At 52.8% G+C, this 25,551-nt stretch overlaps 1 protein-coding gene across 5 annotated transcripts in view; it reads right to left on the minus strand.

Annotated features, from left to right (window-relative positions):
- VRK3 (VRK serine/threonine kinase 3) overlaps positions 1 to 25,551 on the minus strand; it is a 37,076-nt gene that overhangs the window by 3,977 nt on the left and 7,548 nt on the right. For all 5 annotated transcript variants that reach the window (XM_047790152.1, XM_047790150.1, XM_047790151.1 and 2 more), the window contains 9 exons: positions 23,430 to 23,579; positions 21,191 to 21,427; positions 15,014 to 15,078; positions 13,440 to 13,506; positions 12,227 to 12,311; positions 11,847 to 11,952; positions 10,709 to 10,801; positions 8,235 to 8,367; positions 7,099 to 7,219 (listed from right to left, as the gene is read on the minus strand). In XM_047790152.1, coding sequence (XP_047646108.1) covers positions 7,099 to 7,219; positions 8,235 to 8,367; positions 10,709 to 10,801; positions 11,847 to 11,952; positions 12,227 to 12,311; positions 13,440 to 13,506; positions 15,014 to 15,078; positions 21,191 to 21,427; positions 23,430 to 23,579 — 1,057 coding nt within the window. The remainder of the gene's footprint in view (positions 1 to 7,098; positions 7,220 to 8,234; positions 8,368 to 10,708; positions 10,802 to 11,846; positions 11,953 to 12,226; positions 12,312 to 13,439; positions 13,507 to 15,013; positions 15,079 to 21,190; positions 21,428 to 23,429; positions 23,580 to 25,551) is intronic.

Genomic DNA, 25,551 nt, shown 5'->3' on the forward strand with positions numbered 1-25,551 from the left:
CGAGTTTAGCAGAAACACAGCCTTCGGCACCTGCAAGCTTCCAGTGGCAACCTTTCCCCCAGCTGATCGATCGATCGATCACCTGGTTTTATACGTACGTAAGGCAACCTACTTAATATAGTATTGATTCATTCATGTGGATCTCGGGGTCAACAGGGATGTAACTCACGCCCAAAGGACGCTCATCTCACACACGAATTTTCTCTATAAGATGCATTCCAGCCTTCTTGTGCTCAGGCATGTTAGACAGCTCTACGCCAGGGGCCATTTTTTTGGTCTTTTTAGGGCCGCACTCACAGCATGTGGAGGTTCCCAGGCTAGGGGTCGAATTGGAGCTGCAGCTGCCGGCCTCCGCCACAGCCACGGCCACAGGGGATCCTTAACCCACTGAGCGAGGCTGGGGATGGAACCTGCATCCTCACAGACACCATGTCAGGTTTTTAATCCACTGAGCCACAACGGGAACTCTGCTTGGGGGCATTTTAAGCGGCATATACTCAACAAAAAGCGCAAAAGTGTGGAAAACGTGGCGCTAAACAGAACGCATAAAGGGCACTTGTTCACAGTGTGAGCTGAAACAAGAAGGCAGAAGGTTGCTTTGTTTGAACTCGTCTGGAATCACATGCATTGGGCGACTCAAAATTTTCTCCACCCGGAGTTCCCGTCGTGGTTCAGTGGTTAACGAATCCGACTAGGAACCATGAGGTTGCGGGTTCGATTCCTGGCCTCGCTCGGTGGGTTAAGGATCCAATGTTGCTTTGAGCTGAGGTGTAGGTCACAGACGGGTCTTGAATCTTGCGTGGCTGTGACTGTGGTGTAGGCCGTCAGCTGTAGCTCCGATTCGACCCCTAGCGTGGGAACCTCCATATGCCATGGGTGCAGCCCTAAAAAGACAAAAAGAAAATTTTTTTTCTCCACTCTGCATAACTTGAGACTGACCTTGAGAGCACTGCGAGTAATGATCTAGGGTTACATATACATTTTAGTGAAAAGGCCAGTTCACAAAAAAATGACTCTGAATAATGTGGATCAGCTATCTATCTGTGGACCCCATGCCAGCATATCTGGTACATATACATGGATAACCCGCCCCCCGTGGACCACGCAAGAAAAATGAAAGTGGGTGGGGGAGGGATCAATTAGGAAGTTGGGCTTAACATACACATACTTGCACATATGAAATAGATAACTGCAGTTCCTGTCTTGATGCAGCGGAAACGAATCTGATTAGTATTCGTGAGGATGTGGGTTTGATCCCTGGCTTCGATCAGTGGGTTGAGGATCCAGCACTGCCATGAGCTGTGGTGTAGGTTGTAGCCATGGCTTAGTGTAGGCCGGCAGCTGTAGCTCTGATTCAGACCCCTAGCCTGGGAACTTCCATATGCCATGGGTATGGCCCTAGAAAAGCAAAATAAATACATAAAATAAAATAGATAATCAACAAGGACCTACTGTACAGCATGGGGAAGTCTACTCAATATCTTGTAATAATCTACAATGGAGAAGAATCTGAAAAGCAATATACACACACACACACATACATATATATGAATCACTGCTGTACACGTGAAACTAACATGATGCTGTTAAGTCAACTATACTTCAATTAAAAAAAAAAGGAAAAAAAAAAGAAAAAAGAAAGCTCATCCACTTCCTTTGCTCCATCCTCAGAGTCGCAGACACCGGTATCTTTCCCTGGACTGGACCACTGGGCTGGCTTCTCACTGTCCACTGGGTCACACGTGCCAGAGGTCCCCAAGCTCCACCCTCCTGCTCCCCAATCTTTTCTGCCCCATCTCCCTGCTCTGTCCAGGACTCTGAGCCCAGCTCAGGCCTCACCCTTTCTCTCTGGACCCCAGGCTCCCCTGCCCCCAGCTTCCCGTGCATCCCCCATATGGCCCCAGAATCTTTTTGAGTCCAGAGTGGGACACATATGGCCCTCCCGAGTGCCCTGGGGGAAACCTCTGGCACCAAAGCCACAGACCCTTACGGCCTTGTCTCCCTGACTCCCCCCTCTCACCTCCTGGCCTTTGCACCTACTCTTCCCTCTGCCCTTCATGGCGTTTTCCCACCCTGACCCCCCAGTAAGTGGCTCCTTTCCCTTCTGGACTTGGCTCAGGATCTGGTCTCCCTGGCGACCCCCTGAGCCCTCCGGGCAGAGGAAATGGATCCGAGTGTCTGAGCACCTGCGCCCAGATCCACGGGTGCCCCACAGCAACTGTCGTACCCGTACAGGAAGGGCTGGGTCTGACCCTCGTCTCCCCTGGCAGATTCCCAAAGGGCTGGGCTAGTCTCAGGACGCTGTAAACTGCGTGAACAATTCTGTCACAGGCTGTCGCTGTCAGAGCCCATGGGACCTCCCTGCCCTGCCGCAGCCTCAAGTGCGGGGACCAGCTCCCACTGGAGTTTGTGTTTTCCCAGCTGGGGGCCTGGCGTGCCAGAAAACCTTCGGAAATCAAACTGCCTCACCTCTTTCTCTTATTCACTCATTCCATCGTGTAAAAACAATGAACACACTTTTGCTGAATCAATGCAAAGTGTCACAAGCAAGGGAAGACAGGACAGGGTAGAGCGCCAGGAAACGTGCACGTGGCAACACTGCCCCCTTGTGGACCCTTTGGTTACCGCCTCAAATCGACCGACGGAGGCTGGGCTGGGGGATCTCAAAGGAAGGGACCACCACCACCATCTCCCTGGAGAACGTCTTCAGGTGCCCAGCCCTCCCCCTGTGATTGAGGTTGGGACCTGGGGCTCTGGAACGAACTGTTATTCATTCTGAAATTATCGATATGCAAGTGATTACTAGGACTGATTTCATTTACTCCGTACCCGCTTGGCAAGGGCAGAGCCTCTTTGGATGCACGTCAAGGTCAAATTAGATTAACTCCTATGAAGGGGAAGGTGGGAGACAGGTGAAAAGGAAGATAGAACTTTTCTTTTTTTTTTTTCTTTTTTGCTTTTTAGGGCTGCACCCACAGCATATGGAGGTTCCCAGGCTAGGGGGTCGAATGAGAGCTACAGTTGCTGGCCTACAACACAGCCACAGCAATGCCAGATTCAAGCCATGTCTGCAACTTTCACCACAGCTCGAGGCAATGCCAGATCCTTAACCCACTAAGCAGAGCCAGGGATTGAACCCACATCATCATGAATACTAGTTGGGTTCATTTCTGCTGTGCCACAACAGGAACTCCGATATAACTGTTCTTAGGAGTTAAAGGAAGTAGGAGGAGGGAGAATTCAACCCAGCAGAGCTTCAGGAAACAGGTCCTAAATGAATGAATGAACAAATGAACAAAAGGGGGGTTCATCTATGTGCTGCTCTATCTGCCTAGAAATCCTGTCTCCCCCTTGCCTGCCTCGGAAACTCCTCCACTCTCTGTAGAGCAGGTCAGGCATCTCTTGGGTAAGGGCTTCCCGCGGCCGAGGCCAGGTCAGCTGCCTTCCTTCTGCCCCGACAATGCTCCTGGGGGGCTGCCTCCACCTCACAGGCAGAACCTGCTGCCTGCCCGTGGGTGGGTCTCCAGGCTGGGGCTGCATCTGCCGACTTGTGAGCCCACCCAGAAGCCCAGGCCTGTGGATGAAGGTTCACGCCTCTTTCCTTAGTTGCTTGTCCCCCAACTAGCTCAGGAGCACGCACGATGCACCCACCACATGCCGTACTGCAAACGCAGTGATGAAGAGAGTGGATGTGGTCCCTGCTCACACAGAGACTCGACTAAAGGTGGCACTCCGAAGGAGTCTGTTACCTGCCACCGAGTGTCACTTCTCCCTTTTAATGGCAGAGGCCCAACAGTCAGCAGCCACAGACTGGAGACATTTCCCGGCCCTCACTGCAGCTTGGGGTAGCCATGTGACTGGAGACATGTCATTTCTAGTTTTGTCCCTTAGATCAGGGACAATAGAGCTTGTCAAAGGGCCCCCTTATCCTGGGTCCCCTACCTTGGGATTGTGAATGAGAAGGAAGCAAACATCTACCTCGTTTGAGCCACAGCGTTTTGGGGGTCTCGTCACAAAAGCTCAGCAGAGCGCATCAAGGAGCAGTTCACAAACTTCAATCACACTCTATGCTTCAGGGATTGGGCTGTATGCTCTGACCACCTGTGTTACTAATTCTGTGACTCATTTTCACCTGGTTTCGTTGCAAAAATGGAAAACCACCAGAAAACTAGAAAATAAGTTCAAAAAGAAATTCCAGGAGTTCCCATTGTGGCTCAGCGGGTTAGGAACCCAACCAGTACCTATGAGGATGTGGATTTGCTCCCTCGCCCTGCTCAGTGGGTTAAGGATCTGGCGTTACTCTGGCTGTGGCATAGACTAGAAGCTGCAGCTCCGATTCAATCCCTAGTCTGGGAAATTCTATATGCCATAGACATGGCCCTTAAAAAAAAAAAAAAAAAAAAAGGCTCACTTCTGACGCAGAGGTTGCCTGTGGAAGCCAGGGAGCCAAGGGCTTGCCTCTCTGTCTCTCTCTCCTACAGAAATATTCAGATATTAGGGCCAAAGTGGGACCTCTTTCTTGCCTCACCACCCTTCTGGGGGCGATTCATCTGCCCCTATTGCCATCAGACCTGCCGTGGCCTTTAAAAGAGTGAGCATGCCCATACCTTGATGGGTACCCGGGGCTCTGACCTGGTGGTGCCCACTGTCTGACCTCTGACATGCTGTGTGTCTGTCTCTTTACTGTCTATCTATCCCGTCAGAGTGTGAGTTCCCTGGGTGGCGGGGATGTTTGTCTTAGTTATTATTCCTGTATCTCCAGGTCTAGGACAGAGCCTGGTGTACGGGAGGTGCTTGACAGGCATCTGTTGAGTGGAGGACGGCTGCATCCCAAAGCCACCAACCCACCTGCGATAAGCCTCCCATACTTGGGAGACAGTAACTTTACGCTGAAAGGGCCTCCCCTGGAGTCGAATGGCCTTGGAGCACCTCTGACCAGCTGTGTGACCTGGGCTGATGACTTAAGCTCTCTGTGCCTCAGGTCAGGAGAGCACTTAGCTCAGAGTTGTTCTGAGGATGAAAGAGGGGAGCACTGGGTGTTCTGCCCGGTGCATAAAAGCATACGGTAAATATTAGCCTTGAACAGGTCACTACAGGCAGGCCACTGTAACAGGAGTCCCTTCCTCTGAGCGTGAACAAGCAGGAAACCCGATGTAGTGGGGGTGAGGGTGGGCTACCTGGGGAGCCTTCAGCTGGAGGAGGATGAGATTTGGGGCATGGCACCGTTTATGACAATCACACACGGACATATGGGGTCAAAAATGGCATTGAATGAAAGAAAATGAGATTTAGAACACAACACTATTTATGCCAATCAAATACACCCATCATGTATATTATTTAAGGACAGAGACGGGTCTATACAAACTTATTTAAATGCAAGAATCAGCACCAGTAAACTCAGGAGTTCCCACTGTGGCTCAGTAGTAATGAATCTGACTAGCGTCCATGAGGATGCAGGTTTGATCCCTGGCCTCACTCAGTGGGTTAAGGATCCGGTGTTGCTATGAGCTGTGGTGTGGGTTGCAGGTGTGGCTCAGAACCTGCATTGCTGTGGCATAGGCTGGCAGCTACAGCTCTAACTGGACTCCTAGCCTGGGAACTTCCATATGCCATGGGTGCGGCCCTAAAAACATAAAAGGAAAAAAAAGGCAGCAGTAAACTCGATGCACATATAATCATGGGGTTAAACTTGAAGTGTTGAGTGAAAAAAGCCAGAAACAGGCGAGATTTTAGCAAAATACTATTTATGCAAGTTAGACACAAACAATGCCACCACCATCATGCAAATTGAAGGATACAAATACATTCAAGCAAGCACAACAGTAGAACATACATTCAGGATGTTAAAGTAGGTATCCACAGTGGAGAGAAGAAAGATCGGGGAGGTAAAAGGGGCAAAATAAGATAAGAAAACCAGGGACACAGCATGTTCAGAATTGAGAAGCACAATGGACTCAATGTTGATCAGCGGAGGGTTTTCCCTTTTCCCGCTGTGCCTACTCTCCCTGGATAACCTCATTCTCTCCCAGGACTTCTGCTGACAACTCCTAAAACACTACTGAGATCTGAGGCTCCGTGAAGACTTCATTCCTGCCCTTCAGTCATGGAGAGCCAACCATCTCCTGGATGACTCCTCTCGGAGCTTCTCTCATGCCCCAAGCCTAGACCAGATCTTGAATCCCAACCTCTTGGACCTTCAGGGCTTCCCTGTGCCCATCCGTCCGCTGTCCTTGGTGCCTCTGCTTACCTCCCTCTGGGCCCAGCTGCCCTTTGTCCTTGGTGCTGAATCCCACGCTGAGCAGCACGCTCTCCGCAGCCCAGCCCGGCCCTGTCCTTGGTGTTGAATATCACCCGGAACAGCACAGTCAGCCGCAACAACCCTAGCTCTGTCCTTGGTGCTGAAACTCACCCGGAAGAGCAACCCCTGCTCTGTCCTTGGTGCTGAACCCCAACCAGAACAGCGCCCCCCTTTGCAGCCCATCCTAGCTCTGTCTTTGGTGCTGAATCTCGCCCCCAGCAGCTCCATTTTTGTCCACACTCTGCTGTCCTGGTGCTGAAAGTGCAAACCAGAACCAGCAGGATCTGGTGGTTTAACATGCAGAGGGAGAGGACATGTGGACACTGGAAGCCAGTGTTGCCAGATGCTGAGGCAGGGCCAGGCCCAACTGCTTAGATTGCCTGTGTGTCCATATAGGAATGAATGAATAATGGTGTCTTGCACACAGTGAGCATTTTCTACAGGCCAGGCTCTGTGCTGAGTGCTGTGCATCTGACTTCCTTGAATTCTTTGGGTGCTAATAGGATTCCATTCTCATGGAGGACACTGAGGCCTGTGGAGGTTAAGCTGCCCACCCAACACCCTGCCGTGATGGGGCCAGAGTCTGACCCCAGGCAGTGTGGATCCAGGGCCCATACTCTTGCCTGCTGCATTCCAGAATGGACAGTAGAGCACACATCTGAGAACTACAGAGGCCTTGGCTTTGCCAGATGCTGCCCGCCCCCCCCACTCCTTTCTGTTCTCGTTGGATTCTGAGCTTCTGCCCCACCTGCAGGGGTGCCAGGCCAGTGCTGGGCTCTGCTGACCCCCAGACTCACTTCTGCTTCAGCTTCATGATATCCTCGGTGTTGGGAAGACAGTGTGTCCATGGCAGGGTCCCATAAAGCCACTTCAGCAAACAGTAGCCCAGGGTCTGGAGGTCACTGCGGCGGGAGGGGCCTGGGGAGGGAAAGAAGGTGGTGGTGGCTCAGTCCAGATGCTCTGCTTGCTGACACACCCACCCCTTCCTTCCCTCCTCTCTCTGCCCCCTTCCTTCCCCCCCACTTTCCTGAGAGAGGAAGGAGAGGGGAGAGAGACGGGAAGGAAGGGGAAGAGGGAGGAAGGGGTGGGGAGCTGGGAAGGACACTGAACTCAGCCTGGTTCAGCAGCAAAGGGCAAAGGAGACAGCGCTTCTCTCCTTACACTTTCTAAGTCACGTGATTCAGACAACACTTCATATAGGCATTCAACACAGAGTTTTCTGTGTCGGACCTTCTGGCCACCAGCTGCTGGAGGCACTATCCCTTTCCTGGGAGAGTGTGGAGTGGGGAGGACACAGGCAGGCACACAGACGGCCATGAAACCAAGGGGGTTGGGGAGTTCTGCTATGGCACAGTGGACTAAGGATCTGGCATTGCTGCAGCAGTGGTGTAGGTTGCAACTGAAGCTTGGACTCGATCCCTGGCCTGGGAACGTCCATATGCTGAGGGTGTGGCCAAAAAAGAGGGGGTGGTTTGGGAAAGAGAGGTAGAGAATGCCTCAAGGAATCTTTTCCTCTAAGTGCTCTTTCTCCCCACACACGTTCCTTAGATAGTCTCATCACTGTCCCTGGGCTTCAGATGACAACGCCTGATATACTGCTGACATCTGAGTCTCTGTCCAAACCTCACTTGTGTGCTGCAGACAGCAACTCCTGGGTGACTCTTGGGCAACTCTCATGCTCCAAGTCTATACGGATGCGGAACACAAACCTCTGGACCTGCAGGGGTTCTCTGTAGCCAACCGCTCACCGTCCTTGACGCTAAATAGCCGATGTGTTTGGACGATACCCACGGTTCTGAATCCGTACCACGGCTCCCCGCTTAGGGTGACTGCTGGGTCTGGCCCTCTGCAGACTGTGGCTATGAAAACCTAGAGCTGCCCTTGTAGAGAAGAATGCTTCCATGGTCCTGAACCCTGTTCTCTGGCCTCTTACCGCATCCCTTGTGCAGGTCCATGCTAATGAACTCAAGGTCCCCCTCATGTGGGCTCCTGCTGCCTTCGGTGTAGGCCACGTGCTTGCCGCCTGGAGAATAGCGGAAGGTGAAGCCGTAGCCTGCCAAGGTCACCTGCGTGGATGTGGGGAGAAGCCACAGAGTTTGAAGGTTAGCAACTCAGATTTTGGAACCAGAGATTTCAATCCTGGGTGCAGTCTGAAACACCCAAATGCCAAACGGTACAGGGGGGTGTGAAAACAACCCAAACCAACTGTCCCCATCATCGCTCAGACCCGTAAACCTACTGCCCAGAAGTAACCACTATCAGTAGTTTCTATTTTGCTTGTCTTTTTTTTTTTTTTCCTTCTTTTTAGGGCCGTACCTGCGGCATATGGAGGTTCCCAGGCTAGGGGTTGAATCAGAGCTGTAGCCGCTGGCCTACACCACAGCCACAGCAACGCCATCCGAGCAAGGTCTGCAGCCTACACCACAACTCACGGCAACACCGGATCCTTAACCCACTGAGTGAGGCCAGGTATTGAACCCACAACCTCATGGTTCCTAGTCAGATTCTTTAACCACTGAGCCAGGACGAGAACTCTGTCAAATCATTTTCTTCAAATAATCAGCAAATATTTGTGGACCAGGAGGAGGCTCTAGTTTTCCACAGAGGCATCATACCATACCTCCTTCTGGGCACACAGCTTTCTGCACTTTTACAGTGTTTCAAGGCATTAATTCTGGGTCAGAGAGACCGGGTTCCAATGTCAGTTTGGCCCTTCAGTGGCGGTATAACCTTGGGCAAATTATGAAACTTGTCCGGGCTTTGATTTCTCCATTTGTAAAACGAAGATAAGGACAGTCCCCACATTTTAGGGTTGTTAGAAGGCTTAACTGAGTTTAAAACAAAAAGCAAAGTGCTCATCTGCCAGATACACAAGGTTAGCCCACACAGACTTTTTGTTGGCTTTTTGGGCCGCATCCATGGCATGTAGAAGTTTCCAGGCCAGGGCATGTTGGCGTTTTATTTTATTTTATTTATTTATTTAGGTCTTTTTGCCTTTTCCAGGGCCACTCCCGCGGCATATGGAGGTTCCCAGGCTAGGGGTCTAATCAGAGCTGTAGCCACAGGCCTACACCAAAGCCACAGCAACGCAGGATCCGAGCCACATCTGCAACCTACACCACAGCTCATGGCAACACTGGATCCTTAACCCACTGAGCAAGGCCAGGGATGGAACCCGCAACCTCATGGTTCCTAGTCGGATTCATTAACCACTGTACCACGACAGGAACTCCTACTTTATTTATTTATTTATTTATTGTTTGCTTTTTAGGGCCACCCTTGCAGCATATGGAGGTTCCCAGGCTAGGGGTCCAATCGTTGGAGCTACAGCCGCCGGCCTATGCCACAGCCACAGCAACGCAGGATCTGAGCCACATCTGTGACCTACCACACAGCTCATGGCAACGCTGGATCCTTAACCCACTGAGCAAGGGCAGGGATTTGAACCTTCCCCCTAATGGTTCCTAGTTGGATTCGTTTCCGCTGCGTCATGATGGGGGAATTCCCCTGAACCTTTTTTTCTTAAGGCACCTTAAATTGGGTTTCTGTCATTTGCAACTGAAAGACTAACTAGGTTTACTACAAAACAGGGTTCAATCAGCACTCTCCTGGGAGCATATATTTAATGTATAATACATACTTTATACACATACCTAAAAGAGGAACTAGTACATCAAAAACTACACACAGTTAACATTTTGGCTCATACCTTCAAATTACCCTCCAAAGAGGTTGCCAAAAGTATATACAGAGCTCCTATTTCCTTATATCCTTATCAGCAATAGAAATTATTTTTCTAATTTTGTTTACCCAAGGGATAAAAATGGTGCATTTTGTTGTGAGCCACACAGGAAGTCCCGAATAGCACATTTAAAATTTTTCTATGATCATTAGGGAGGTTGAGCATCTTTTCATACAATTTTTTTTTTTTTTTCTTTTTAGGGCCGCACCTGCAGCATATGGAGGTTCCCAGGCTAGGGGTCTGATTGGAGCTGTAGCCGCTGGCCTACATCATAGCCACAGCAACTTGGGATCAGAGGCGCATCTGCAACCTACACCACACATAGCTCACGGCAACGCCAGATCCTTAACCTACTGAGTGAGGCCAAGGATTGACCCTGCATCCTCATGGATCCTAGTTGGGTTCGTTACAGCTGAGCCACAGTGGGAACTCCTTCATGTATTTAACTAACCGGCGGATTTCCCTTTCTAAGCATTGCTTTTTCTATCCTTTGCCCATTTTTCGACTACGTTGCTTATCTCTTCTTATTTCCTCAAAGGAGCTCTTTATGCATGATGGACAGCGATTCTTTGTGGGCAATAAGCACTGTAAAATAAACGGTGGCTTTGAGACAGGGGCGCTCCGAGCTCCCAGAGCCCCCAGGTGGGGGAGGGCCTGGCTGTTACCTGGCGCAGGTCCTCTGGGTTCACAAAGATATTCTCAGCTGTCACATTTCCATGCGTATACTCATTTTCGTGGAGGAACTCCAGGGCATCCAGCTGGGGGAGGCAAGAAAGCATCTCCATGAGCAGCATGTCCAACACAAAGAGGCTCTGATGTAGAGCCCGGCGAAGGAAGCCCAGTGTTGGCCCTGGGATCATGTGGTGCTGCTTGTGATGGAGGCGGGTGAGGGTTCAACCCTAATTCTGAGTGAAGCATTTGGAAGCTCACTGGAAGCGCACCTAAGCATGTCTCCTAATTCCACTTAACTTCAGCATTAAAGCTGGTATTTGGTTTTTCATTGCTTTTTTTTTTTTTTTTTTTTTTTTTGCTATTTTAGGGCCACATGTGTGGCACGTGCCCAGGCTAGGGGTCGAATCAGAGCTATAGCTGCTGGTCTACACCACAGCAACAGCAACACGGGATCTGAGCCGCAACTGCGACCTACATCACAGCTCACGGCAGTGCCAGATCTTTAACCCACTGAGAGAGGCCAGGGATCAAACCCGCATCTGTAGGGATTCTGGTCGGGCTCATTACCACTGAGCCACAACAGGAACTCGGCAACTGTGATTTTATATCATCCTTTTCCCCTAGACAGAGAAACCATGTCTGTGCTGCCCCTTACTGTACTCCCAGGGACAGTGAGACACACAGCAGGGACCTGGAAAATGTTTAATGAAAGGCTGAAGGAAGGAGGGGAGGAAAGCCTCGTGCTCGCTCCCACACAGGGCTTTGCTCAAGCTGCATTCCAGGCCTGGAACGTGCTCCTCATGCACCTCCACTCTCATTCTACCCAATACCTTGCTCCTTCCCACTCAGCGTAGAAATGACCCCCCTCCCCCAGGATGCAACTGAACCCCTCAGGTTAGGCCGGGCCCCTTCCCCCAGCTGCCACAGTGTCCTGAACACGCTCCCTCTTGGCAATCTCATCGCTCTGGCTCCAATGGCCCCAAGGTGAGCTGCGTCAGTCAGGTGCCTGGGCCCAAGACCCCGCGGAGGGAGGTGCAGGCGGAACGTGTCCATCAAGAAACAGACTGGGAATCGAGGACCCGGAGCCCCCCACCCCCCAGGGATGGGAGCGCGCACGGCTCAGGTACCTACCAGGCGGCAGGCCATCTGGAACACAGCCCTCACGGGCATGACGGGCTTCGGGTAGTCATCCAGGATCGACTGCAGGCTCCTCCCCAGGATGGGGAACACCAAGAACCTGGAAGACAGGAGCGTCCCAGGAGGTGGGAGAGGTGACCAGGGAGGGCACAGAACACAGGCCACCAAGGAGGGACAGCGGCTGGGGGCTACACGGTTGCAGGGCCCGATGAGATGAAGGGTTCCGACGGGCGGGGGATCAGCCTGGCTCAAAGCTGGGGAAGGAAGGATGCCACTCACTGGCCACTGGCTCCAGGGGCCCCGCCACGCCTGGTCCCATGACAAGGAGAGAAAGGAAGGGGCCAGTGAGGGGGGCAGCGAGCGAGGCGACTCACCTGTACCTGTTCTGGTGAACACCAAAACCGACGCAGGAGGGGATGGCCAGCTGGGGGGTCGAGCGCAGCTTCTTCCACTTGTTCACTGCGGGAGGCGAAGGCCTGAGAGGTTAGAGCCCACCTGGCCCCACACCCACAATGGACAGCAGCCCGTTCTCAGACGGCAAGCAGAGGGTACCCAAGCCCAGACCAGACCCTGAGTCTTGTGATCAGAAACATCACCTCTGTGGGCGAAGGTGATGACTGGGGTGCGAACAAGGAAGAAAAACTGGAGTAAACGCAAGGGGTAAGAAAGACTCGGGACTTCTGAATTCCCGCACATAGCTAACGGGCTCAGGAAGTGTCTGCACTGGTCGCGGTGTCACCAGCCTTCATCCGCCCACCCTCCGGGGTCTCAGCTGGATGGTACCCACCCAGCAGTGTACTGATAAAAGCGGAACAACTGGCTGTCTGCGGAAAAATAGCCCTGATCTGTAGTGTTTGCCAGTTTCTGTGGTGTAAATCCTTCCCGTGGCCAACTTCAAGCTGCCAGCATGGTGTCGTGTTGGGAAGAGATGCGAGAGCATGCTGGCAGATGGTATTTTCACCACACAAATACAATGAAAATAATCTCAAGAGCACAGAAAATGCAGACAGATAATTAGAAGTGACGAGCTTTGAGTATTTATTACTCTTTCCTTAATATAACTTATTTGATTGCTAAGTTGATATAATTCCCCCCCCCCCTTCTTTTTAGGGCCACGCCTATGGCATATGGAAGTTCCCAGGCTAGGGTTGAATCCGAGCTGCAGCTGCCGGCCACAGCCACAGCCACGGTCGGATCCGACCTACACCGCAGCATTTGGCAACACCAGATCCTTAACCCACTGAGTGGGTCCAGGGATCGAACCTGCATCCTCACAGTTACTATGCTGGGTTCTTAACCCCCTGAGCCACAACGGGAACTGCAATTCATACTTAATAATGGCTATGTTTACCAACTGGCTTGTGGTTATTTCTGAAAACTTAATATAACACTCAGTTCTGAAGAGCTGGTACATGCCAGCCTCAGCCCAACATCACTGTCTGTTCTCTGCGGCCTGAGGGGTGAGGGGAGCAAATCTGAGTCTTTAACTGGATCCCCACTCTTTCTTCCTCTTCAGGGAGAGACCAGTTGTTTCGACTAAGCGGGTGGCCCCAACTCTCCCTCACTTGTGGCTTCCCTGAAGGGTACCTTGCAAAGGCTTGGCAGCCCGCTGGAAGAAGTGCTGCTCGTTGAACAAGCGCCCATCCTTGGCATCCTAAATGGGGGAGAGGGGAGGAAAAGGCTGTCACACGGGAACCTCTTAGGCAAGGCCTCCTAGTCATCACTGGCCATGGATCACCCCAGGGTGATGCCAGCGACAACCCAGGTTCCTCAGCAAGTCCCACATCAGAGCCAAACTCCCTAGCGTTCTGCACATGAACACATATCAGTCAGAGCCTTTTGAGTTACTCCCAGGTCCCTTCTCTTCCTCTTAGGGTAGGATCCACAAGTTTTCCCTAGATATGTGGCCTTCGGCTAAAAACTACATTTCCCAGTCTCCTGTGCAGTGAGGAATGACCACATGACCAAGTTCTGGCCAATGGAGATGTGAACAGAAGAGATATGGGCAATCTCCAGCTTATGCTCTTGAAGGGCTGGGGCAGCTCTTCCCTCCCTCTTCTGTTCCAGCTGGATGGAATGCAGATGAGATAGTAGGAGCTGGAGCAGCCATCTCAGCCCATGAAATGGAGGTTATAGGTTGAAGACCCGGGAGCATCAAGAAGAAAGTGAGCCCTATTTATGGAACCACCACATCCACCCTGGATCACTGCCCCAGGTTTTTAAGTAAAAGAGCAATAAAATACTATTTTGCTTAAAACTTTTTTTTGGGGGGGGTCTATTTAGGGCCGCACCTGTGTGGTATATGGAGATTCCCAGGCTAGGGGTTGAATTGGCCTACACCACAGTCACAGCATCCCCACACCTGAGCTGCATCTGCGACCTACACCACAGGTCACAGCAATACCAGATCCTTAACCCACTGAGCGAAGCCAGGGAGTGAACCTGCGTCCTCATGGATACTAGTCAGATTTGTTTCCGCTGAGCCACGATGGGAACTCCTAAACCACTGTTAATGTTGGGCCATTCTTTCCTAGCAGACAGACAAAATATTTTAATTAAACACAACTAGTACAACTGGATTCTTAAGGGCATAGAGTCAAAGACAGCTGGGTTCAAATCCCAGCTCTGCCATTCATTCACTCATTCTTTCTAAGAGGCACCGATGATGCGCCTAGTATTGCTCTGGGCATTGGACACAGAGCAGTGAACAAAGCAGCTTGCACGCCGGGTGCCCCTGGGCAAGTGACTCCTCATATCTTCATCTGTTAAATGCGGAGCACAGTAACCCGCCCCCCGCAGGTCAGAGTTTCTTAGCCCAGGGCTGGGCACGGACCAGGCGCTCAGCAAGCAGGTGCTGTGGCTCAACTGCGAGGCTGGCTCCAGAGCACTGGTTCTGATCCCTTCACAGCCTCCATCTAGGGCCGAGTGGGCGGGTGCTCAACTCAGCTGTCCTGGTGTTTGGGCACCTGCCCAGATCACAGGGCTCAGGGGTGGACCTGACTGCAGCTCGAGGGGCCCATGCAGAAGAACCCGAGGCCCAGGGGGAGACATGTCCTGCCCAAGGTCTCACCGCTTCTTGCAGGCCAGGGGCCTGGAGGTCAACGGCACGTTTGCTTTAAGTCCCAGGTCCTCCCCTTAGCGCTGCCCCGGGGGCCACTCACTAGTTTAATCGAGAATCTTTGTTTCTGGGAACTTGACACGCAGGCAACGGTGGAGTCGGGCTCGGCTGTGGATGGACAAAACGAGTGAGGTTATAACCTGGGCAAGGGGAGCGTCCTTGTCCTCAGGGTAACGAACAGCACGTGTGGTTTAGCTGATTTCCGCAGGGTCAGGTACATGCTCGGCTTTCAAGACCCGCTCCTTTCGATTTTCCGACAGCTGCTTGTTTCCTCTTTCTCCCGCTCTTACTATCCAGCTATGCAGAGGGTAATTACCAATGTGGCAGGCCTGAGACTGCTCTCCTTGGAAAGGCCTGCTTGCCAGGCTGAACCTTGCCTCGTGCCTGCAGATCAGCTGGGAAGGGTCTAGCATCCCCTCATCAAGAAAAGGGGCTCCCCTGTGCCCAAACTATCATGCTGAACACCTGCTTTCCTTCTGAGACTAGATTTTTTTTTTTTGGCTGCACCCGCAGCATGTCAAAGTTCCCTGGCCAGGGATGGAACTCCAGCCACAGCAGGCGGTGACGAAGCTGGATCCTTAGCCTGCTGGGCCACAAGGCAACTCCCAGGATTCCAGAATTTTGGTGGGTCCCAGGCAGAAAGTGCCCATGTGACCAGCCCCCAGTAAAAACCCTGGGTTCTGAGTCTCTTATGAACGTCCCTGGTAGACATTTCACATGTGCTGTCACACCTCCTTACGTGTGCTATGCGACTCCATGGGGAGAGGACTCTTGGAAGCTGGTGCTGGGCCCCCCACCCCTGGACCAACTGTGCTGAGTCCTTCTGCTGTTAATGAATCAGGGCATGAGGAAGACTATATGCTGGGGCCTGGGGGTGTCCAGGGGTCCCTGACACAGCAGCTGTGCGTGTTCGTCTGCATATCTGGGTGGTGGCTCAACCACACTGGCTCCATCTTGGGAGCCCTGTCTCAGAGGCACTGCTCTCCCCTTTCTGAGCTTTAGCCTACTCGTGAGGAATGCGCCCAAGCCAGCTAAGTTCCCTCTCAACTTTCCCCCCTGCCTCGATCTGGTGTGAAAACTGGAAGACGACCTTTTGCTGATGCCAAGTGGCTAACGGCGCAGGAAGAATAATGGTCACTGGCCTCCCCGGGGGGAGGAAAACGCCTTGGTTCCTGCTGGCGCGGCCGAGCTTCTCTCCCAGGGGCGTCTCGCTCTAGCTCTGGCCCCTTTTCACTCCACTGCACCCGCTCTGGCAGCTCAGACCGCGGCTGCAAGTGCTTCCAATCGCTGCCCACTCGTCCTGCCCAAATCCAAGTTACCCACAATAAACGCTGCCATTGGCGGAGCTGCCTGCTTGGTTTTCTGGCCTCGAAGTTCCTTCTTGGTTCCTTTGATATTACTCAGCACCCGTGTCTCTGAACAATGAACGTGCATGCCCCATGCGAGGGCTGCAAATCCCCCCCGCCCCAGGAGGACCTGTTGCCCCAGCCCCACCCCGCCTGCGGAGGGGCCCCCGCAGCAGCCCTCAGCCCCGCAGGGAGCCGCTCAGCTTTACGTCCCAGAGTGGCCCACATCCAAAGGCTGATGGAGGGGTTTACAAAGGCCGGGCAGGGAGGCCTAACCTAAGCAATACGCGTGGACCACTTCTGCCCCCTGAGCCGCATGGAGCCAGCCGGGGCTCTTCCTGGGCAGCACCCCCACTCTCTTTCTTTCTCTGCCGCAGCCACTTCCTTTCCTTCCGGCCTGTTATTGCTGTGGCTGGTGTTAGCTCCAGGTGACATGGGAGACTTTGTGCCAGGGAGATCCGGGTTCAAGCCCAGGCCATTTGTCAAGTCTGTGTGACGTGGTAGGAGGTGCTAACCCTCTCTGGGCCTCCTCTGCTCCATGTCAGTCGAGTGGGAGCAGAAGCTCCCCCGAGTGCATGCAGGGATTCAGGGGCCTGGGAGGAATAACAATGGTACCCGCCGAGCCCAGATTATAACCAGCTTCATCTTTCACAGGAGCACCGCACCGGGCGCTCGGGAGCCCCCAAAGTGTGGCAGCTTGTCAAACACCACGACTAGCTGAAGGCCCACGGCTGGTAGGTGGCAAAGAGGCCCTGGCCAGGTCCATCCCATTCCAGAGCTCGGGAGCTCAAGCACCGTCATCCGTCCCAGCGGGTGCTCTGCGGCCTCCCCCTCCTCTCCTTTCCCACCCTCCTCCCTTATTCTCCAGGCTATGCTGTCCAAGACACGAGGTAAGGGGCAGGGGGGTGACAAAGTTACCTAGAGCCATCCTTTTTTTTTTTTTTGTCTTTTTGCCATTTCTTGGACCGCTCCCTCGGCATGTGGAGGTTCCTAGGCTACGGGTCTAATCGGAGCTGTAGCCGGCAGCCTACGCCACAGCCACAGCAACTCGGGATCCGAGCCTCATCTGTGACCTACACCACAGCTCACGGCAACACCGGATCCTTAACCCACTGAGCAAGGCCAGGGATCGAACCCGCAACCTCATGGATTCGTTAACCATTGGGCCACAATGGGAACTCCCCTAGAGCCACCCTTGCCTTCGAAAACTCCAGCTGGGGCAGGGCGGGAACCAAGGCTGACGGATTGAAGGCCGGGAGTGACCTGAGCCCAGCCTGGAGGAGGGAAACTTGAGGCCAGGGTCTCAGGAGAAAGAGGGCTCCTTCCCATCTGTGGGGAGGGGGCCAGGGGGGGTGGTGACCCTTGAGAGGCACCCAGGAAATGGCCGTGGCCCGCCTCGGGCCCAAAAGGACCTGTCTCAGAGTCACCTGGAGGTCTGAGGACAAGCAGCCCCTCAACGGGTCACTCAGTGGTCACATCATCGGAGGGTAACGCCTGCACGTTCGACACTCAGCTGGCAGTTTAAACATGCTTTTCCTGCCCTGCTCAGCAGAGTATGAAGGGCTTTTTCTCCTAGATCCCAGGCCAAGCATTGAACCTGTACCAGAGAAGTGGCCTGAGCTGCCGCAGTGACAACACCAGATCCTTTTTTTTTTTTGGTCTTTTCTCAGACAGCACCCACAGCACATGGAGGTTCCCAGGGGTCTAATCGGATCTGCTGCCACTAGCCTAAGCCACAGCCACAGCCACACCAGATCTGATCCGTGTCCACGAGCCACACCACAGCTCACAGCAACACGGGATCCTCAACACAGTGAGTGAGACCAGGGATCAAACCTGCAACCTCGTGGTTCCCAGTTGGATTTGTTTCCACTGTGCCACGACGGGAACTGCCCTTTGGTTTTCAGGGCAACACTTGGAACATATGGAGGTTCCCAGGCTAGAGGTCGAATCGAGCTGTAGCTAATGGCCTATAGCACAGCCACAGCAATGTCAGATCCGAGCCGAGTCTGTGACCTACACCACAGCTCATGGCAACACCGTATCCTTAACCCACTGAACAATGCCACGGATCGAACCCAAGTCCTGGGGGATACTAGTGGGGTTTGCTCCCGCTGAGCCACAAAGGGAACGCTGACAACACCAGATCCTTCACCGGCTGCGCCATGAGAGAGCTCCTCTCCATGCCTCTAACTGGCCCTCCTGCCACCAGCCAGCCGGGGAGCTGGCTGGGCAGTTCCCATTACAGAGAGAGGCCAATGCAGGCCCACGAAGGCAGTGGGCTTGGCCACTCCCAGAGTCCCTTGCAGAGCTAGGCTGCAATCCTAGCTAGGGCTCCAGACCCTGCTGCCTGGGAGATCCCTGCTTGTACGTAGGAAGTCCCTACACGCGCCACATGCAGACAAGGGAGTAGTGGGCAGGCGGGTGGCAGCCTCCGATCAGCAAGTCAGGTGACACCGAACAGCGAGAATGCGGCTTGGGGGTCCATCATAACCAGATTAACAACAGAAGCATCTACACAGCGCCTGCTGGCTTCCTGTGTGCTGTATCACTCACTCTCTCACCACGGCCCTGCGAGGTCGCTATCATTACACTCCCCTTTGCAGGAAACTGCGGCTCAAAGGCACGACCTCTCTTGCCGGCAGAGGCAGGGGACCAGCCCACTCGGTCTAGCTGTGGGTTCCCACCTCCCCAAGCCTGGCTAGGGACTCCAGGCACCCCATGCTCGGCTTACCACCAGCAACGCCTGGATCCTGCCGCTTCCTGCGCGGGTTTCCGGCCTCCGGCGTCTCTAGCCCAACCTCTTATTGCAGGCACAGCTGAATGGTGCTTAATAAAAGACCAGTGATTCCACCTGACAGTTACCAGCCAACAGGGTCAGTCCATCCCTGGGGGGCGTTTTATGGGAGGGCCGAAACCAGTGGCTCAAACCTGGACATCTGGCAATGTCTGGAAACAGTTTTTTTTCCTTCCCTTTTTAGGGCTGCATCTGCGACTGATACCATGGCTCACGGCAATGCCGAATCCTTAAAACCCACTGAGCAAGGCCAGGGATCGAACCCGTGTCCTCATGGATACTAGTCGGGTTCTCGACCTACTGAGCCATGACGGTTACTCCTGGAGACAGTTCTGATCGGGAGAGGAGAAGGGTGCTCCTGGCATCTAGTGGGTAAATGCCAGGGATGTGGCTAAACAACCCTATGGCGCCCAGGCGGCCGCCGCGATGAAGGCCAGTGGTGCCGAGGCTGAGAAACCCGGGCCTGGTGTCTAAGAGGGTAAACGGCATGCTTAAAAACGAGCTCTAGGAAGTGCCTTTGTGGTGCAGCAGGTTAAGGATCTGGCATTGCCACAGCTGTGGCACAGGTCACAACTGTGGTGCAGGTTCAGTCTCTGGCATAGGAACTTCTTCATGTTGTGTGTGTGGTAAAAACAAAAAAAAAGAAGAGCTCTAGGGTCCCTTGGGAGGCCCCTCAAAAAGAGAGGTGACCATTCTCCCAGAGGAGCTGAAACAGAGGACCAGGGGGAGGCCCAGGGCTGCCGATGGGAGAGGCACGCCGGGTGATGCTAAGGCTGCAGGTGGAGAGAACCAATGGCAGGTCTCCCTGCAGGTTCGACTAAATAAAGGGTCCTGAGATGTGGGGACTGTCCTGGATGAGTCAGGGGGCCCTGGTGTAATCGCAAGGGCTTATAAAGAGAGGCAGGGGGACATCTGGCCACAGAAGAGGAGAGGCGATGTGATGACGAAAGCAGCCCGGGGTCATGTGGGTTGAGGATGGAGACGGGGGCCCTGAGCCAAGGAAAGCAGGCGGCCTCCAGGAGCTGAACAGCAAGGAGAAAGATTCTCCTGCGGAGCCGCCGGAAGGACCAGCTCTGCTGGCACCTTAGCGTCAGCCCCATGAGACTAACGTCCGACTTGTGACCTCCACAACTCAGAGAGAACGAACGTGTACTGTCTTTCTTTCTTAGGGCCACACCCACGGCACATGGAAGTTCCCAGGCCTGGAACTGAATCGAAGCTGCAGCTACGACACACACCAGAGCTGTGGCAATGCCAGATGCTTAACCCTCTGTGCCGGGCCAGGGACGGAACCTGCATCCTCAAGCTCCCCTTCTCTCCTTGTTCCTTCTCCCCTTCCTTCTCCTTCCCCGCCTCCCTCCCTCGCTTGTGGAAACAGATTCATGGACACAGAGAACAGACTTGTGGGTGCCAAGGCGGGGAGGGGGTTGGGGGAGAGGTGGAGTGGGGGCAGGTAGCAGATGTGAGCCATCAGAGAGAGAGAACGGATAAACAGCAAGGTCCCCCCGCAGAGACAGGGCACTAGATTCAATATCCTACGGCAAACCACAACGGACAAGAATTTTCTTGTTTTTTGTTTTGTCTTTTTGCCTTTTCTAGGGCCGCTCCCTTGGCATACGGAGGTTCCCAGGCTAGGGGTCGAATCGGAGCTGTAGCCACCGGCCTACACCAGAGCCACAGCAATGTGGGATCCGAGCCACGTCTGCGACCTGACCTACACCACAGCTCACAGCAAAGCCGGATCCTTAACCCACTGAGCATGGCCAGGGATCGAACCCCCAACCTCATGGTTCCTAGTTGAATTCGTTAACCACTGAGCCACGATGGAAATTCTATTTTTTTTTTTGTCTTGAACAAGAATATTAAAAGAAGATATGCACGCGCATAACTGAAACACCTTGCTGCATAGCAGAAATTAACCCAACCTTGCAAATCAATGCTACTTCATTCAAAAATTAAAATAAGCCAAAAAACACATGAAAAAACCAAAATCAGAAAGGGGGGGGTCCCTCCCGCTGCCCTGGTTCTAAGACAGCCTGGCCCAGCCCAGCACCACCCTGCTATGGACAGAGCGTACCTTCATAGAGGATGCCCTGGCTGCTCCTGGTCTGCAGGCACCGCAGCTGCCAGTTCTGCCCGTTCTTGTCTGTCAGCACCGTCCCCACGGGCAACGCCTTGAGTGAGGTGGTCACCTGGCTCCGCTTCAGGGACTGAGGGCTCTGCCTGGTCGCCTGGGGGCTCTGCCTGGTCGCTTGAGGGCTCTGCCTGGTCGTCTGAGGGCTGCCATGGGGGGTTGGGGGTTTGCTCCAGGAACCTGCAGCAGGGTGGTCAGAATAAAGAAAAGGCGGCATCCGGGAGACGGAACTTGGACAGGTACCCGGGGACCACTCATCATGCTGTTCAACCACTCATCTGTTCATTCAGCAAATGCTCCCCGGGACCGTTCATGGATCAGGTCCCGTTGTCACAGCTGGGGACCCAGACACAAGTCGGACCTGGACCCTTCCCTCTCATTTGGTGGGGGAGTCTGATGTGGACACAGCCGGTCAGAACTGAGTCTGAGACAGGGAGGCACGGAGGGATATGAGAAATAGACTGACTGTGCCTGCAGAAGACAGGGGAGGCTTTGTGAAGGAGGGGACATTTGAGCTGGGTCTTGTTGGACGTGTAGAAGTTTGCCAGGGAGGAAAAAGAAGACATTCCCGACATTCAATCCAAAACGTCCTAAAAGAGGACAGGGCCTTGTGCTGAGTATGAAGAAGGACTGGACAATTGTTAGACTGAGGTCCTGTCCTCGAGGGGCTCCTTAACGAGCAAGAGAATTGGGATGAGGAAATAGGGAAAAAACACCACCGGCTCCATTGCTCGCACCCACTGTCTGCCACCCCAGGCACAGAATGGCAAGAGGTAGTGGGGCTCAGAGGATAACAAGGGACAAAGAGGGGACCCCGAGGGCTGGGGTCCCCCAATGGGAAAGAGACGGGCACATGATCCTCACGCCTGCCCTGCTCACTGGCTGGCATGGGGCATACACAGCTAAGTCCACCTGGTCCTAGTCCACGAGGGACTCTCGGTCCAGGAGGTGAGACAGAAAGGGACACGGAGCCTAGAGGAGACAGGTGCTCGAACCAGGGCAGCACTGGCCCTGCGGGCACCTGAAGCGGACAAAGAGAGGCTCTGGAGGGAGAAGAGGTGGCCTTGACCTCAGCCATGGTGCTCAGGAAAGGCTTCCCTGAGACCTGACCCTGAGTGTTGGGAAGACGGGAGGTCAGTCTCTGGGCTGAGGGAACAGACAGCCAAGACCAGAAACTGCAAACCCTGAAAAGTATTTCCAAAGTACTTCTGGGAGTCCCTTGTGGTGCAACGAGTTGAGCATCTGGCATTGTCATTGCAGCAGCCTGGATCGCTGCTGTGGCACGGATTCAATCCCTGGCCCAGGAACTTCTGCATGCTGTGGGTGTGGCCAAAAATAAGAAAGTGAATTTTTTTTCTTTTCTTTTTCAGGGCCGCACCTGCCGGATACACAAGTTCCCAGGCTAGGGGTCGAATCGGAGCTGCAGCAGCCGGCCTACACCACAGCCACAGTAATGCCAGATCTGAGCCAGGCCTATGACCTACACCACAGTGCATGGCAACACTGGATCCTTAACCCACTGAACAAGGCCTGGGATCGAACCCACGTCCTCACAAATACTAGCTGGGTTCTTAGTTCGATGAACCACAATAGAAACTCCCAAAAGTGAATATATTTTTTTTTTTTTTGCTTTTGCTTTTTAGGGCTGCACCGTGGCATACGGAGGTTCCCAGGATAGGGGTCAAATCGGAGCTACAGCTGTCGGCCTCCACCACAGCCACAGCAATGCCAGATCAGAGCCGCATCTGCGACCTAGACCACAGCTCACAGCAACGCTAGATCCTTGATCCGCTGAGCGAGGCCAGAGATCAAACCTGCAACCTCGTGGTGCCTGGTCAGATTCGTTTCTGCTGTCCCACAATGGGAACTCCCAAAAGTGAATTTTCTGTGTGCAGGGCTATGGTGAGAGCCAAAGGAGGAACTGGACCGTGCGGAGTCTCAGAGGTCAGGCTGAAGAGCCTGGACAGTGGGGTGACGTGGCTAGTAGGACAGTAGGAAGCTCTGGGCAGGGAGGGGTGCGGTCAGCTCTGGCCATGTAGAGATGGAGAGGTGGCAGAGGATGCTGGGAGGAGGGACCAGGCAGGGGTAGGTGATGCATGAGCAGCGGAATGGTGTCTCCACACTGTCAGATGACCCTCCTTCCCCCGGTCTAGAGTCAGGCCAGACTGTGCATAACTCTCACCTCTGGGTTTCCCACAGGTACTCAAGGTATCTTCAGATCCAGAACTGTCACCATCCGAGGGGAGGGAGGATGTGGGAGAGGGACCACAGCTGGACCATTTCACTTTCTTGGAAGAGATTTCAGAACTGCTGCTCCTCTTTCTCCTTGAGCCTAGAGAAAGGAAGAGTGAATGCAAAACGGAGTCATGGGAATTCTCATTTGTGGATCGGAGGGTAACAAACCCGACTAGCATCCATGAGAATGCGGGTTCAATCCCTGGCCTCACTCAGTGGGTTGAGGATCTGGTGCTGCCGTGAGCTGTGGTGCAGGTTGCAGATGCAGTGCAGATCCTGCGTTGCTGTGGCTGTGGTGTAGGCTGGAGGCTACAGCTCCAATTTGACCCCTAATCTGGGAACCTCCATATGCCATGGGTGTGGCCCTAGAAAGACCAAAGAAAAAAAAGAAAAAAAAAAAAAAGAAGACAAAATGGAGTTATGCAAAATAGAGAATGCAAAAACATCCTTTCCAGGAACCATTCAACCCAAAGCCCTGAGGTCATATTCAACCACTCTCTACCCTTTGAGCCTCACAGCCAAGTCGCGCTTCTTCTATTGCCTAAATATCTAGGCAAACTATTTTTTTTGTTAGTCTTTCCTTCATGTGTCTTAGCCTTTCTTTTGTATCCTCTAGCACTTTGTGTGCTCTCCTCTAGGTAATTTCTTCGTATCTATCTTCCAGTTCACTATTCTCCCTTCAGCTATGTCTAGTCTGCAGTTTAAACCATCTGAGTTTCTGACTGCCATGACACATTTTTTTTAATCATCATATATTTATTTGCTTGCTTTTAAAATCTGCCTCATCAATTCTAACTTTTGTTCCTTCAATATATTTAAATTTATCTCTATGTACACAGTCAAGTGTTAATTCCAAAATCTCCTGTCATTATAGGTCTGATCCTACAGTTTGTTGTTTCTCTTGACAGTGGCCTGTTTCTTGGTGTCTTTGTTAATTGGCTGGGAGCTCATGTGTCTGTTGGAATTCTTAGATCTTTTTAGGGCCGTACCCATGGTACACGGAAGTTCCTAGGCTAGGGGTCGAATCAGAGCTGCAGCTGCTGGCCTATGCCACAGCCATAGCAACACAGAATCTGAGCTGCACCTGTGACCTACACTGCAGCTCGCTGTAACTCCAGGTCCTTAAAACACTGAATGGGGCCAGGGATTGAACCTGAATCCTCATGGATACTACTTAGGTTTGTTACCACTGAGCCACAATGGGAACTCCTTCTTAGATCTGTCTTTAAGGGATGCCCCCCATGAAGAGATCTCTCTCTTGGGCAGGGGCACCAGCACCTCATCACTTTACACTAACTTTTATGTTTGGGTTTTTTTTCAGGGCCACACAGATCAGTATGAATCCTAGCCCCAGACTGGTGAGGATGTGAATTCATGGTTAGGAATTCTCACATAAGCTATTCCTTTTTTCACCCACAATCAAGGTTGAGACAGACAAATGTCTCTACCCATTTTCTCTGTGCAGCAATTTTTGTTTTAGTTTATCCACTGAAGAATTACAGCTTGTATTTAATTAATTTACTTTTTTTGGCTGTGCCACACAGAAGTTCCTGGGCTAGATATCAAACATGTGCCACAGCAGCAACCCCAGCTACAGCTGTGACAATGCCAGATTCTTACCTCGCTCAGCCACCAGGGAACTCTAGATTTTATTTTTTTGTCTTTTGTCTTTCTAGGGCTGCACCTGTGGCACATGGAGGTTCCCAGATTAGGGGTCTAATCGGAGCTGTAGCTGCCAGTCTATGCCACAGCCATGGCAACTCAGGATCTGAACCGCATTGATGACCTACACCACAGCTCACAGCAACGCTTGGTCCCTAACCCACTGAGTGAGGCCTGGGATGGAACCCGAAACTTCATGGTTCCTAGTCAGATTCATTATCCACTGAGCCACAATGGGAACTCTGGAACTTCAGATTTTAGAGAAGGTTTCCAATCTGACCTCCTGCACTGCTCAGGCCCTAAGCTTTGTCTCCTATACCCCGTTAAAACCGAGGTTCAAGGCCACCAATGACCAGCACACAGTCCAGGACAAACACCACATACAGCGTTTGCTCAGTCTGGTGGGT

This window comes from Phacochoerus africanus, chromosome 8 (assembly GCF_016906955.1).
Source record: "Phacochoerus africanus isolate WHEZ1 chromosome 8, ROS_Pafr_v1, whole genome shotgun sequence".
Taxonomy (NCBI): domain Eukaryota; kingdom Metazoa; phylum Chordata; class Mammalia; order Artiodactyla; family Suidae; genus Phacochoerus; species Phacochoerus africanus.